At 37.9% G+C, this 16,040-nt stretch overlaps 1 protein-coding gene across 9 annotated transcripts in view; it reads right to left on the reverse strand.

Annotated features, from left to right (window-relative positions):
* Nucleotides 1-294: 294 nt before the first annotated feature.
* The window catches only part of ARL13B (ARF like GTPase 13B), a 41,268-nt gene continuing 25,522 nt past the window's right edge, over nt 295-16,040 (reverse strand). For 3 of the 9 annotated variants that reach the window (XM_088668042.1, XM_035114823.3, XM_088668045.1), the window contains 7 exons: nt 15,610-15,715; nt 13,990-14,192; nt 9,567-9,681; nt 7,440-7,695; nt 5,826-5,942; nt 4,771-4,842; nt 295-1,920 (listed from right to left, as the gene is read on the reverse strand). In XM_088668042.1, the coding sequence (XP_088524168.1) occupies nt 1,844-1,920; nt 4,771-4,842; nt 5,826-5,942; nt 7,440-7,695; nt 9,567-9,681; nt 13,990-14,192; nt 15,610-15,715 (946 nt within the window). In that variant the 3' untranslated portion in view covers nt 295-1,843. Of the gene's footprint in view, nt 1,921-3,786; nt 3,831-4,014; nt 4,265-4,286; nt 4,843-4,954; nt 5,675-5,825; nt 5,943-7,439; nt 7,696-9,566; nt 9,682-13,989; nt 14,193-15,609; nt 15,716-16,040 lie in introns of those variants that run through there. The other 6 variants (XM_088668043.1, XM_035114824.3, XM_088668040.1 and 3 more) reach the window with 4 other exon arrangements.

Raw genomic sequence — 16,040 nt, forward strand, 5'->3', positions numbered from 1 at the left:
TAAATGCTTTTCAAAATGATGCTGTCGTGCTCTGACAGTACTATTGGTCAAAGCATGTTTTTATCAGACAACACCCAGTTAAAATACCCCCTCCCCAAGACAGGATCATCCTCAGATGTGGTAATAGCTGGTCCTGTGGTTCCTTGCTTTTCCCAGGCAAGGGGAATTAGTGGATGGGTAACTTCTACATCCACATGCAAATAAAATTTATATTCACACAAGTTTTAAGTTAGATATATTTCAAGGAATGAAATTTACAATTATGCAAAATTCACAGAAGTTTAAAGTCAAATGTGATGCTTCAAGTGTGTCAGTTTTATTTCTGGTGTACAAGTTACTCTCTTTAACCGATAATTCAAACACACATAAACATAGTACCAAAGAAATATTTTCATGTTCCTTTCCTGTCCAGTTTGTTAAAAGTTTAGAAATACATTGTCAGAACATGACAGTTTTCAGAGATCCAGAGGGCTCCAATAGGAGAAGAGACTTCCTTATTCACTTTAATGCTAGGGTGAATTTGTACCCACTGTGTCCAAGAATATTCAGAGCTGTCCATCCTACTTAAGTGTACAGGGGCTTCCCTGATAATTTATTCTCATATGCACAAATCTGAACACGAAAATGTGAAAAAGTAGCATTTCAGTGTTACCTTATGAAAAATGCATACACACTAAATCTGTGGCCCTCCAGATGCTATTTGACTGCAACTCTCAGCCAGCTGCAAAGTTATGGATGACAGAAGCTTTAGTACAACAGTATCTGGAGAGTGACAGGTTCCCAATTTCTGCAATAAGTGATTTAATTTTCCAGGAAACTTAAATTATTTTCAACTTTTTATTGCTTGTAGTTTCTGTTCTTAGACTTGGGCCTTTTGTTCTCAGATAATTCATTTTAGGTTACTATGTAGAAAACTTATCATAATTTTGGATACAATTCCATTTGTCACACTAGAGCAACACAATCTAACAGGAAGAAATGAAAAATCAATTCAAGGAATGGTCGTTACAAACAGACTATTACTACTAATCTATTGGAAAGTGAGGTGGGGGGTGAATTCAGTCCCCCTACTTCACTCTTGCCTCCAGAAGATATAAATGGTATTATTCCAGAAAGTCTAGCTGTGGTTCACTAAAGACATGAGCACAACATCCATTTGCACTCACATTTCTTCTTGGTGGATCAGAGCATGACAAAGTAACAACAAGACAACATGTGAGGCAAATCACATGCAAGAGTGAAGTGCTGTGAAAATGTGACATTCTTAAATATGTTCTGCTTATGAATATAGCCATGGACTTTAATATTTCAAAATAGTTCTGTTAACCAAATAGTTCTGTTAAAACAAAATACTAGAAAAATATAAAAATAGTTAAAATGTACACTTTATACCCCCCCACTTGAACATGCATGTATTTTACAACTCCACAAAAAGAACAAAAGTCTCTTTGAAGTATTAAGCCAAACTTAACAACAGTCCTTGCAGGTGCACAGTTAAGTTGCATTTGGTCTTGAAAATGTTCTCTTCAGGATTGCCACTACCCTTTCCAGGAAGGAAAACAAGTGTTCCATTTCCTAAGAATTTTACTTATGTAAGTTCTCTCGTTCCACATTAACCCTGAAGAAGAATTGGTGAGTCAAGAAGGAAATAGGATAGTTAGTGAGGGCATCTTCACGGCTGAGCTATCAAGGCAGCCTTACTGTCCTTGCCCAGCAACGTTTAAGAATAGCAGGTGTCTCTGGAAACAAGAACACAGTGTCTGGAAACAAGAACACAGTGTCTTATACAGGCCTTCCCTTTACATGATACGTGCTTCTTTAAAAACTGCCACATGACTGTTGGTTAAGAAATTACTTCATGGGTATCGCTGTTAGGTCTTTGCCGTATAGTCAGTGGAGGCAGCGGCTTTCCATAGAAATCTAACACACATCAGAAAATAAACCAAGTTAACATATATAATACCATATATTACCATATATATAATACCATACTAGTCTTTTGAAGAAGAGGAACACCAATGTGGAACTGTCTGCTGGTTTAGTAAGTATGGGGGCATGACAAAATGAATGGCAAAACATACAGTACTGAAAAGGTATACCTTTGTAAAAAAAATTACCCATATTTTGCAATTTCTCCTAATCACATTTTGTCATGAAGACTTGCAGAAGAAAATTGGTAATGCTTGAAACATTTCACAGCAGCAGATACTTAGTCTACAGGTAATGTATTCCAGCGAGAAAAATCATAGTATGTTAAAAGAAATCTAGGAATAGGGTCAAACATAATATGAAGGAAAAAGAGGGGAGGGAATTAAAAACGTCTAACCTGAATTGCTGGGGTGATGTGTTTCATTATATATACAGGCGCACCCCAAACTGTTGCTGCTATTTTCCCCAACTGCTTTATAGTTAACCGTGTGAAGCCCACATTGACCAGGAGCAATAAAGAAAGGGAAAGGAAGAATTTCAAGGGACCATTCCTCTCTCTCTTCCACTGTTTTCCACATCAACATAGTTTAGCTATAAAGCAGCAGTAAATAATAGTAGGGTCCTTCAAGTGTAATGATGTCCAGACACACCAGCTCCAGATTTGCTTGTGCACTTCTGAACAGCCATTTGGGGAGTTCTTTTTTTAAGACAATACAATGTGTTTCCTATGATAAACAGGATTTGGAAAAGGAAAAAGGAGACACCCCACCCCCACAGCCAAAATAATAAATATAGTTAAGAGAGAAGGAAAACATTCATCTTTACACTCTAAAAAATGTCCATGTGTGATACATGCAAGCTTAATACGTGCAAAATTATCAAGTAAGAAAAAAGTAATGGCTTATGTGCTCAGCAGGAAAGTGAGAGAGAGTGCAAACAGGAAAAGTGCATGCAAGCAGCTCTTAGGATATTTTTGAATCGGTGGCACCAAAAATAGATGGTAAGCTACATACATCTTATTCCCCTTAGTTTTGATTCAGTTTGTCAAGTTGATTATTTTTTCATATTTTGCATGATGTAAGGTATTGTCATATATATTTGCTACATAGTTTTCTCTAGTAAAAATATACATGAATCCAATGGCTTTTCTTTTTTTCTTTTTTGTATAGGAGAGTTTTTAAAATAGTCTGAATTTTAGGGAAATTGTCTCAACATCCCCCAAACCTTGTGCCTTCCAGATGTTTTGAATTACTACTCCCATCAGACCTGGCTGGCCATTCTCCATGCTGACTAAAGATGATGGGAAGTGTAGGCCAAACCTTTTGGAGGGTTGATGAAGTCTGTTGTTTCTCCTGAAGCTGAACAGTATTGGAATTCTGGCAAATGCACACTTTCTAACAGAAGATTATAAACTCTCATTAGTGCCCATAGTAGCATCAAAAAAGCCATGGCACATTACTCTGTTTGTCCCAGATTCTGTTTTATCATCTCAAATCCAAGTTGTGGGTCTTTGTTAATGAAATGCGGACAAGAATGCAAGGAACTCCATGGCAGATAAGCATTGTTAACTGTATTTCTGGGAATCAAATCTATAGGTGATGAACGCCACATGCATTCTTGTGTCAGCAATTCACCAAGCTGAGTTACCAAGTGCAATCAGAAGTATTTCTTGCATGAGAAGATTTTCCATTTTACGTTTACACATCAGAAAGAGAGGGAAAGTTGCTCCGTTTTGGGTCCAAGGATATATAAATATCTTTGATTTCTATTCTCATGCTCTAGGCACAAATCAGGATGCCTTGTTTTGAGCAAAGGGAATGAAATCAGTAAATGCAAGCCCTTCACTCTCCTCCCTACCTCTGTTGTTCTCTCTTTTCTCTTGCTTTCTTCTCTTTATACTCCTTAAAAAGAAAGATGCATTTTGTTACACAAATTTGTGGAAAGGCATATTACGTAACTGTTTCATTACAGTGCAAAGTATTTGTGCTTACCACCACAAGTATTAACTTTTTTTTTTTTTACTTTTTTGGAAAACATAATAGTTCTGCAAATGTATGAAGCTGCCTTCATCCATCTTAATATTACCTATTCTGGCTTGTAGCAGTTCTCTAGGACATGAGTCTTTTGCAGCCTTTTCTAGGGGAGATCCTTTAAAGTAGAGATATGAGGTTTGATCTTGTATATGCAAGGCATGTGCTCTACCACTGATTTAAGGGCGTCCCCATTCTTGGAAATATTGTTCAATAGAAATGCTTAAGCAATGAGGATATGCTATAGTGCAAAAGCATCTGGGTGTATTTCACGGGTCTTGAAATACTTTCCCTCCATTAGTCATCTGAGAAGAAGAAAAAGGCAGCTGAATTTTTAAAAGAATTGACTCATTTATTGTACAATCAATGAGATTTAGAACAAAGGTCTAATTTAAAACAGATTTATCCCTACATCTCACCTGAGCTTTAGGAATTCACTGATATATGTAAAGCTGGCAATATATGCAATTTATTTCATTTTTTCCTCTGGTCTATACCTAAGTACATATTTAGTATTATATGCAATGGGATCCGTTACCACGGGGTGCTGGTTGCTTTATTTGTAAATCATGGTGCAGGGGCACACCAGAGACCAGTTTTTGCTTCATTCTGTTTGCTTCAATACAAAGCCCACACTTCGCTTTAAATGGGGGAGGGGGAGCTAGAACAAAGAATGAGCTCTTTTCAAAACTTGAAAAAATATGCTATTAAAGCTGCACATGGTTAGTTGAAATGAAAGAAAAAAGCCAGCATGCAAAATTGAATAGGTTTCTGAGGAAAACCAACAAATTGTGATCTCCTCTGAAATTACCATTACGTCGGGTTTCACCAAGAGGTTCAAGTTTTCGAATTCTGTTAACTTTAGTAGGAGTTTCCCAGCCAACTACAGGAAAAAGAATATCAAAGAGCAATACCACATCGTCAAACAGAAATCTACTGATGCAAACATTCATCTTTGTGAAGATGGAACGTATTCATTCATTCATAACCCAGAAAAGGTTCCACGCATATATTTAAAGGCAAACAAACAACATATCACTGAGACAATCAAAATACACAAATTACACAATCTCACTGAACATTTTCCTTTAGGTGTCAGTGGGAACCAAACACAACATGTCTGCAGAGATCTAGGCTGTTGGGGAGAAATTCATAATATAAATAAACTATGCATTGACAATTCCATTTTAAAACAAGCTGTCAGGGATGAGAAAGAACGCAAAAACATTTGTGCTCCTTTTTTTGTTGCTACTAATGACAAGTACCATCTGTAATGGGCCATTTAATCCAGTTTTCTGTCTCTAGCAGTAACCAACCAATATTTCCGGGAAACGTATAAGCAGGGCATGGAGAGAAAGAGATTCCCTATATGCCCACAGTCACCAGACTATTTCTAATCTGTGTCACCTTCACATTTGTTCACTTATTATTCATTCTGTCATGTTTCCCATTAATCTAGTATATTCCCTCAAGAGACATATTTTGATATGGCTTTCACCAAGAACTGCCACCAGAACATTTGAGAAGTGGAAAAAGTGGTGGTTAATCCATTAACCCCAAGCGTTTTGAATCAGGTCAATTATTGTCAGAATTAATGGAGATCCAATTCTTCAAGCATCTTAATTCTAGGAGTTGTAAAATGATGCTCCCAACTATCTTCCAGTATGTGCTGGGTGGGGTGGGGGGAATCCCTCCTAGCAAGAGTATTGTTCACTCTGGAATAAAATCCAACAGCGGCAGGTTTATTCTTAAAATTTCTATACGTTATGAAAAAGCCACGTGAGATCAATTTTCTTATAATCTGAAAGGTCACGTGAAATGGCCTTTTGGAAACTGACATCCCAGTAGTTATTCATGTTTACGAACCTGGTGCAAGAGGTGCTACTGGTATAGGATTCGGGGAAACCGTCTCTTCTGTATTGACTGGTTCTACTCGATGACTCCTTTTCAATTTTAGTTTCTTTGTTTTCTTTTTGCTGTTATCTAAAGCAAAACACAAGCAACACTTGCAATTCAGAATTTGCATCTAACCAACTCTAATGTTTACTTTTTCGTTTAACAAATAAGTATCCTGCCTTTTTATTTTCAGAATGGCTTATAGTATCCAAATGGTAAAAACAGTGTAATCCTTTGAAACGACAATCAAATAAAAACAGCAAATAAAACTGCAACAACTTTAGCAGAGGTTAAAAGGCCTAAAAAAAGAAAAAAAGTTTTCACCTGGTACTGAAAGGACATTCACGTGGACACTGGGCAAGCTCCCTGGGGACAACAATTTAAAAGTTGTGTGGCATAATGAAGAAGGCGATCTACAGTTTTCTCTCACCCTAGATAATGAGGAAATCTTAGGGAGAACCTCCAAAGAGGCAGGCCAATCTGGGAATACCTGGCGATTTTCAGGCTAGCCTTCCCTACCCTGGTGCCCACTGAATATTTTGTTATACAGCTTCCAACATCCCTGACCACAGACCATAGTGGACCATTCTGATGGACGTTATAACCCAACAACACCTGGAGGGCACAATGTTGAGGTTAGATTTGATTAAAGAGCCTCTGACTAACAGCACAAAGCAGAACGCCCCACCAAGTGTGTTTAGGATTGCATGGTAAGACTTTTGACTTTCCCTGCTAATTTCCATCAGGCAGGATGAGCAAGGTTACAACTTCTAACCAGATGACCCTGTCAATCCAATGCCTGCTTGCTCAGAACAAGCACAAGTGCACTCTGTGAAATATATACAGATTTGCAAGCTTATTTGGGGTTTGTTTTATTATTTTTATCATCATCATCATCATCATTCAGAATAAAAGATGAAATTTGACTGTGCCCATTTGACGGTCTGGAGAAATGGGGAGATCCATTGCATGAGTGACTGTCTGCTTGTATGATGTTGGGATGTCATCTTATAATAAGTTATCACTTATATTAACTATTACCACTTTGCCCTTAAATAAACAAGGCAAACTTTCATCATAACATACCACAGAAACATATTGCGTACCTCTTATCCAATTAAAACAGTCCAATCTAAAGAGCAACATTTGTAACATGGTATCATAACAAACCCATCAGCTTACGAAAGAATTAAAAATAATAACCCACTCAACAAGGGCCCATTTGGTAACAAAGATGAAGGATTTAGAGCAGCTTTTAAACCCCCAACCCATTCACTTCATCTCTGAGCAGAAACTTACATTGCAGTATGGAAGCAGGAACCTCTTATGCCATTTATCTTCTGCAAATGAGAACCCCTACATTTCTCCCAAATCCTGTTTAATCAGAAGCAGGAGGAAAAGGCAGCTATCCTGCTGGGTCTTCACTTCTCCAAACTGTAGTGTAAGTGAAAAATATTTCCTGCCTTTCATCCAACTATTATGTGCATGCTAGAGGACAGAGAAGGGGAGTTGTGGCAAACCCAATAGAAGCTGGCTACTAAGTGAAAGACAGTGTTTATATTATGAGCATGAAACTCAACCCACCTATTCCAGAATTCAAAGTGGCATTATCACCAGAGTCAAGACTTTCTGAGATTTGCTGGTCATTCTCATCTTCATGTTCCAAGCGTTGTGTTAGTGCAGATTTATAGTTTTCTACCAATCTACTCTCATTTGATTGCTGGCTGTTCAGGCTCTGAGTGTCCATTTGCTCCTGATCTGTTTTAGGTTTCAAGGCAATGGCAGACTTCTCATTTTCCTCCCGCTGCCTCTTCTTTTCTTGTTCAATTTTCTTTTCATTCTAACAAAGCAGAGAAAAAATGCAATTTTTGTAAACCAGCAGTGCAGACATGAAATTTTGGGTTGGACAGTGGAACAGGGGAAAAGTCAGCAAAAAGAAAAACAAAAAACGAACAACTCTACAAGGATCAGTGAAAATATATTATTATTATTATTATTATTATTATTATTATTAAAATCATTTGTAGCACAAACTAAGCAAAAGATTTTATAATTGTTTACATTCAGCTCAGCAATAAATCTTCAGAGAGAGAAAGGTGCTTCTATTTGAAGCGAGTTCACAGTCAGCCTACATTTTTTATTAATCTCCTAGGAAGCACACCATCCTTTCTGCTAGATCATAGATAATCAATAATATAAAATGAATTAAACTTCAGATATAGAAGACTTAATCTCTGAATATTAATTAGTTTCTGTATTCTTAGTAAAGATATATGCTATATGCAACTTTACATTTTAATTGTTTTTAAATGTCAGGTATTTAAAGGTTCAGCTGTACAAATATTTTCAGTAGCGTTAGTTTAGTTGCCCTATATGTACACAGAGATTACTGGGGAATTCCACAAACAAACCACTGTGTATAATGTACTTAGACTTTGTAATATAGCTTCTTCCTTGCTGAGAATACTAAGCTTTTAATCACTTACATTGATTTCGGAAGCTGAGCTGCTGACATTTTTTGGTAATATTACGGTCTTCTAAACCAGTTTAACTATAAAAAAAAGTGCTGCCATTATGAAGGCAGTTCTGACCTTAATATCTGCTTCCAAAGGTCTTTGGCTCATGGGGAAAGGAACAATCAAGAGTGGTCTGAGTACAAGGAAGCTTATTTTAATGCAGCTCTTTTGTTAACACTTGTTTTTGTTTTGAATTATATTTTATGTTTTCAGCAAATTTGGAAAAGCAGGAGCATATACATTTTCAAAGAGGCTCATAGAAATGAAGTATCTATAAAAGTTATTGCATAGATGTAACAAGCCCATATTTAGTATTTTTCCTAGAACAATGACGGCTATCCTATAGAACGAGCGTCATACCTGGAGCAGCAGCAGAAGTTTATGGGACTCCTGGATAGGAGGAGCCAAGCCTACAGTCCTAAGTATGGCGCTCTTGTTTGCATTACTTGCAAGGGGCTGCTGCCTGGTGTGCAGACATGTATATGTACTATAATATGAAATATCAAATAGTTTAGGATTAATTTTTGGAAAACCGCCAAACAAGATGTCCACCACAGTCTTCGCTTGACTATTTAAGATACGGAGTTGTAGCCAACGCTGCTGTTCAGTTTGTACAGCAGAGTTCCATTTGCACAACAGAACTTCCGCCTCTTCTGCCTTGCAACCCCCCGCCATCCCCACATTCAGCCTCAAAATCTGTTCCACTGTGTTGAGGGACCCTCTGGAGCAGATTAAGGAGAGGCACATGGGAAGAGGAGAAGAAAGGAAGTCTAGTTGCACGAGTGGAACACCATGCTCACACAGCAGTGGATACAAACCAGTTTTAAAAATTATACATTGAATATTTAGTCTGACTGTGGGAACATATTTTAATCAATGTTAATAACTTCCAAGGAAACAATGGTGATGATCATGTTGAAAATCCCCAATGTATATTGTAATGTACCTCTTTTAAGACTTCTAGACCATCTTTTTAAACCCAAACCAGCACCTATCTAGGATTCTTGATATTGGTAGGGGCAGTTGCTGATCTGTGTTACTCCAAATACTTTTTCTATTAAGGGGAAGGCTGAGCAGGAAAAATCACTTCTAATCAACACTCTGACTCAGAATCCATATCCATTATTTAACAGTATCAGTCTCAAATATATGGATTATCAAAAGCATTTTTTAAAACACACGAATGTTCTGATACCTCAGTGATTACAGCTGATATAGGCTGGAATGGGTTGCCTCTTATTGGTTCAGAGTAATCCTCATTAGGAACATTTCTTCCTTCACGTTCTGCTTCTTCTCGCTCTTTCCGATCTCTTTGTTGTTGTTGTTGTTTTAAAAAAGAAAGACAGAAGATCTTCAATCGACACAATTCCAAAGGAAATGCCATTTAAGTTATGTTCCTTAGCAAATAATAATAATAATTAATAATATATTATTTATACCCCGGCCATCTGGCTGGGTTTCCCCAGTCACTCTGGGCGGCTTCCAACAGAAAAATAAAACACAGTAATCTATTAAACATTAAAAGCCTCCCTGAAACATTATAAGTGTTTAAAGCATTTTCTGTACATTATGTCAGTAACACCCCTTGTAACAAATGCATATTATTCCTCAAATTGCAAAGAACAAATGTGAAGGTGAGAGCACTGGCTTTTTTGAGGCCAGCTAGCAGGGGCTGAAATGAGATCCAAGTCTGAAATGTCCTGGCTGATGGCACACACTCTTATCTATTAGCACCACCAGCTTTCAATATGCATTTGAATATGCATTCTGTTCTATCCTTAAGGCAAAAAATTGAGTGTAAAATTCTTAATAAAATCAGAACAAGATAAAATTCAATATCCCTATATTTTCCAAAGATGCTACTGCACACAAGACCACCACCTGATTCTCATGACAGGTTTCTCCAATTTTGTTGTTGTGCTATTGTTAGCAGCACCTATTTTGGATGATTTGAGAGTTGCCTGTTCTTTGAAAGCACACAAGGGCAGCCTTATTTACCAGGTGCAGCGAGTAGAAAGATAGATAGAAGAGAGTTGAGTGTGTTTGGGAACCTCTAATAAAGCACACTCCATAAAGAGGCATCATTTGACTAGCTTGGAGGTAGTCCATGTGGCGCTTCTGGACAATTTAATTCAGACAAACAACAGTCAGGAACCAAAAGGAAATAAAGGCATGGGGGCAGCTAGGAAAAAGGTGGGGAGGAGAGAGAAGAGGAAAAACAGTGGCAAGGAGGCTTGTGTAGGAGAAGGGGGAGAATCAGGAAAGGAGGTTATGGTTGTTAACCATATAAAGTTTTCAGTACACAACACTTGTGAGTTAGATCCAGTTAGATGCACTTCTTCTAGTGGAAAGTCTCTGCTGGAACTAAATCTGTATTTCAAAGCACTTTTCTGAGAGAACAAGAAACATACTGATTCTTTGTTAAAGTTTTGCAAACTTTCGTAAGAGATTTGGTGTATGATCAATGTACATGCTGCATTCGCTGTAACTTAATTACTTATTACATGGATTTTTAATCTTTTCTACATTATCTCATCTATTTTTCTGCACACCGTATACTAAAATGACACAATGCTCCCATAAATTCCACAGAGACTTGTAATATATATATATATCCATTGTTTGCTTTAAAAATATATATCTTTTCAATCCTAGAGACAGCAACTATAGAAATCATGGGGACAGGAGTGAAAGAGGAGAGCAGAGAGATTGGGAAAACTAGTCATTACTATGATCAAGATATCAACATCTCTTTTCTGTTATAAAGCTTCAGTTTGGAAAGAGATCACTGGCTGGGCATCAGTCTACAAAGCTTTCTCTGACGTATGGTACTATTTTCACCTAATTTATCATAGAATAGGAACAGAAAACTATAGGAACACAAGACTACTGATCAGCCATTTCTAGGATGTTTACATTAAGTGAGAAAAACTGGTGCAAAGTACCTGCCTTTTACTGCCTCTTGATGAACCATGCAGAATTTTCTGCAGCTGCATTCCTCTAATTTTTACTCTACAGGCTTTACTGTATGAAAAAAAAGTGCTCCCAAATGCATGCAGTCATGGAAATAACTTGATACTGTGCAATCTTACATCATCTACAACTTCTACCAAAAACAAGCTTACAGGGCAAACCTAATCATGTCTACTCAAAAGCAACTACCGCTAAATTGAATGGTGCTGACTCCAGGGTAAGTAGAGTTAATGTTGCAGCCTCAATGTGCACTGTTACATACATGAGTGCCATGCCTGGTCATGAGAGCAAGCAACCAAGGCAGATGCTTGAGCACATGGACTCTGTATGCTCAGTGTGTAAACACAATGTTTCTCAGCTGCTTTTGAAAGTTTAGAAGCTGCACTGAAGCACAATACATTTAAATACATTTATTATCAGGACTGATTAAATGATACTGGAACGCTGAACTTTAGAATGGTCATTTAATGTGTGAACAGTACACCCTGTACTGAATAAAACACAAATCAATGGAAAAGATTGGCATGTTAAGGAATTATGAACACAGATTATTTTTTTAAGAAACTAAACAAAAACCTCATGTGGTCCGTCAGTAAAATCATACATGGTTGTTTTACTCCAGAATGCTGTGCACATCATCATAATAACAGCATGTAAGAACCTGAACCTAGTCGTAAGATTTTGCAAGGAACAGCAGGCACCACCTGTGCTTCACTGTCACAGCCTCACTCTAATGATGCTCCAGGTTCTGATGAAGTAGTTGATGACTTCTACCACACGATTACCAATACACTTGGAAAGCTACAATTAACAGCTCTGGAGGGTAGGACTCAAACCAATGGCTTCAATTTACAAGAAAGGAGGTTCCAACTAAGCAGTCGGAAAAACTTTCTGACAGCAAGAGCTGTTTGGCAGTGAAACAGACTCCCACGAGAGGCGGTGGACTCTCCTTCCTTGGAGGTTTTTAAGCAGAGGTTGGATGGCCATCTGTCATGGATGCTATAGCTGAGATTCCTTGGACTAGATGACCCCTGGGTCCCTTCCAAGTCTATGATTTGATGATTTAGTAATCTCCAACACATGTACTTTTCTAGTTGAGTTAAATGAATGAATTTATTATCACGGTCACAGACCAGTTCCATCCCACATACAGTATCAAGGAAATAATAAAACACGATAGGGATACATTTGAATTTGCAATCAAATATAACAGGGACAATACAGATATAACAACAATTATAAAAATATATAAATTAAAACTTAAGTTACTAAAATACAACCTAAGATTATTGTTTAAGGCCTTAATCATTATGATAGCACTTGTTCCCTGCGTTTTATGGCAGTCACACAGAATTTGGCTACTCTTAACATGATCTCAGGATCCTTGTCCTCTACCAGGGATTTTAGACACTGAAGTTTGGATTCATTTGAAGATTTTTACAAAGCAGGGGTAATGAATACCGAGTGTATATCCCCATAAAAACGGCAACATAACAAGGCATGGGAGACAGTTTCTACCTCCATCAAGCCGCAGGGGCAGACTTGTTCCCCGTATGTTTTACCCTCCAATCTGCCCTGCGATAAGGCAGATGGTAGCACGTTGAATCTAGCGAGGGTAAATGACCGTCTGTATTTAGGTATTTGTAATTTTGACAAATAATTTGCTGGGGAAAATCCTCTCCCATTATCTTTTATTGCTGGGTGTTTATTCATCTCGCTCATGTGGCATTGCAGTTCCACATCCCAAATTCGTTGGCGGATTATTGCTCTAGCTTTTTCATAACCTACCGCTAGCAGGGCCTGCGGGGAAAACCCCAAGCCTCTTAGCTTTTCATGCAATGTAGCTTTCCATTTGGATTGGTAGCAATCCAGTAGGGTTAAGGGTGCCAACCCAACAGGGAAACAGGTAGGTTTTAACCAATAATGGATCTTCAGAATCCATATCCGAGCACTAATAGGGATTTACCCAACTTCCAGGTGGACAGCTATGTTAGACACACAAGAAGGGATCCCTAGCAGGCAGCGATAGAACTTAGTTTGGAAAAAAGCAGGATTTTTGAAGCTGCAGATCTGAGAGCCATATGTCAGTTGTGTTAATATTTTTGCAGCAAAAACCTGGGAGGCTGCCGGAATATATTGGCCCCCTTTCCCATAGAAAAATCTTATAACAGCTTTGGTAGATCTTTCTGCATTTGCAATAGTATTTAAATAGTAACTTTAACATTGCCATGGAAGATTCATCGACTGTTCCCCTCCAGGCACCCATAAAGATATCAGTAAACAAGGTTGTGCACATTACACTTTTCTGATATGTGATGTTGTTTCATGCTGTACACAACACTGACATTTGGTATGATGAAAGGCAGTAGAAGAAAAGGTTTTATGTAACTGCTTACTTATCTTGGTAAAGTATTTTTATTTCCCTTTGGGGTTGCTATTATATTTATTTCAAAATAAATATTTGTAAGTAAACAGAAGTTATTCTGTTATTTCAAGTTATTACTTCAAAATAAATAAATGAAAGTTATTATGCGACTTCAAACTAAACAAATGACATGCTTTAAATAACTAAATAATTTTTTTTTTTAAAAAACTTAATAGTGTTCTTTCGTACAGTCCCTTCTTATAAAGCAAAACAAACATACCTTTCTTCCCGTATCTTTCTCACTCGTTCTGCCCGTTCTCTTTTCTCTTGTTCTTCAGCTGCTTTTTGCTCTATGGTGTCTTTCTGGATTCGTTCATGTAAGGCATCAAAATCTTTGGCTATAATATGTAACAGCCAGAGTAAACCTTTCTTTATAGATTTGTCAATTTTCTTTCCATAGCCCATGATCGCTGAACAAGGCTCCTATATGCAAGTGAAAAATCAGCAGCATTATATTGTTAAATTACTATCAACGTGGACGAAGAGATCCTAACTCACTGGCAATTATACAGGTGTTTGTCAGTTGGAACTCATACACATTTTGATCCAACTCAGTACTGAACTGTAAAGGCTGCAATCCAGAGAGATGCAGGTGCAGGTTTGCCTACACACTCCAAAAATGGCTTTTCCAGAAGCTGTCCTCATATATATTCCCAAAATATGAGGAAAGGGATCACTTTGGCAATTTGGTACAAGAGCGATTTAAATGAGAATTTAGACACACATAGCTGCCAAGTCTCCCGTATTCCCCAGGGAACCCGTTTTTCCAGCTGTTCCCAGCCGAAAAAACGGATTTTTTTTTGTTTTCCCCCGGTTTATTCTGGCGCAGCGGCCATTTTGGAACTGGGCGGAGCATGCTCAGAAGCGACTTTTGATGCTGCTCTGCCCAGTTCCAAAATGGCTGCAGTGTGACTTCTGGTGCGGTGGCCATTTTGGAACTGGGCAGAGCAGCATCAAAAGTCACTTCTGAGCATGCTCCGCCCAGTTCCAAAATGGCAGCAGCGCTACTTCCAGTCCGTTCCCTCATTTTTCAGGCAGGAACTTGGCAGGTATGGACACTGAATTATTATTATTTTACTAGGGTTCTTCTAAAGCAGTACACATGCAGCATAACATTAACGGAATTGAAAGTGCTGTCATCTTAAGTGTCAAAGAATAAAATGGGAGAAAGGAAGACCCCACCATGCATCCAAGGGACATGTGAGGACGGTTGTGAGGCTGAGCTTACTAGCCCCACTCCCATGTGTTTGGCATAAGTGTATACCAGCATATGGCACAGATCCACAGATAGAAATGTTCCAACAAATACCACAACCCTGGAATAAAACTTATGGTGAAAGACATGTTGGGAAGATTTGCCATTGCTTAAACTATTTATTTCACTCGGTTTATTTATTTATTTGTTTATTTAACTCGGTTACTCTAAAGGTTACTGATCCCGCCCCCCGCTGCCACCTTTTAGGAGCAAAATTTGTTAAATAAATAAGTTAATAAAGCTCAAGAGCAGCAGTTAAATTCAATGCAATGATGGACACTACAGTGGAACAGTAGCCTAAAGCATTTGAGTGGTGGCAAAGGCTAGGATGGGTTTGGCCTTAATTTCCTTACAGCCTGGATATTAAGCCACTGAAGCAAGTCTACCTGTCTTGTATTAAAACTGGTGCAGCAATCACAACCAGAGCTCCGGAGCACAGAAGAAGAGAAAATGGCTGATAAAGTGGATGGGAACAATGGGATTACACAATTCTAGTTTCAAAGTTCTGCTCACACATCAGGTTTAAGAAAGTTAATCAATCTTATTAAAATGAACCTACAATTAATCTTATTAAAATGCACTTACAATCTGACAGAGACATTTGTGCTCGTTGACAAGCTTTTCGAGAGATAAACACTCAATTACATCTGCTTCTGCCAAGGCGCCTTCTTTATCCTGCTTATTTGCTAACCTAAGAAAAAGAAAGCCACCAAGTGAGAAGTTGCAACAGCGCTGTTTACATTAGTAAAAGTACAAGACAACAAGCAACAGCAGGAGAAAATCTCAATTTATGTGTGCAATAGAAGGCAGTAACAGTCTCCGATATTGCCCATTTACAATAATTACTTCTCAGAGGAATAAGTTGCACATAATGGTTAATTATCAGAAAAGGAAAATCATAGTATTGTATTAATTACTCTTAAAACACACAGTATACACTTCTATTTTATTTGAAGTAGGTGAATGTCAAGCTTATCGTTTTGTTGTAAATTGTTCAATGCACAAATTCAAAGAGT

This window comes from Zootoca vivipara, chromosome 4, assembly GCF_965207765.1.
Source record: "Zootoca vivipara chromosome 4, rZooViv2.hap1.1, whole genome shotgun sequence".
Lineage (NCBI taxonomy): Eukaryota > Metazoa > Chordata > Lepidosauria > Squamata > Lacertidae > Zootoca > Zootoca vivipara.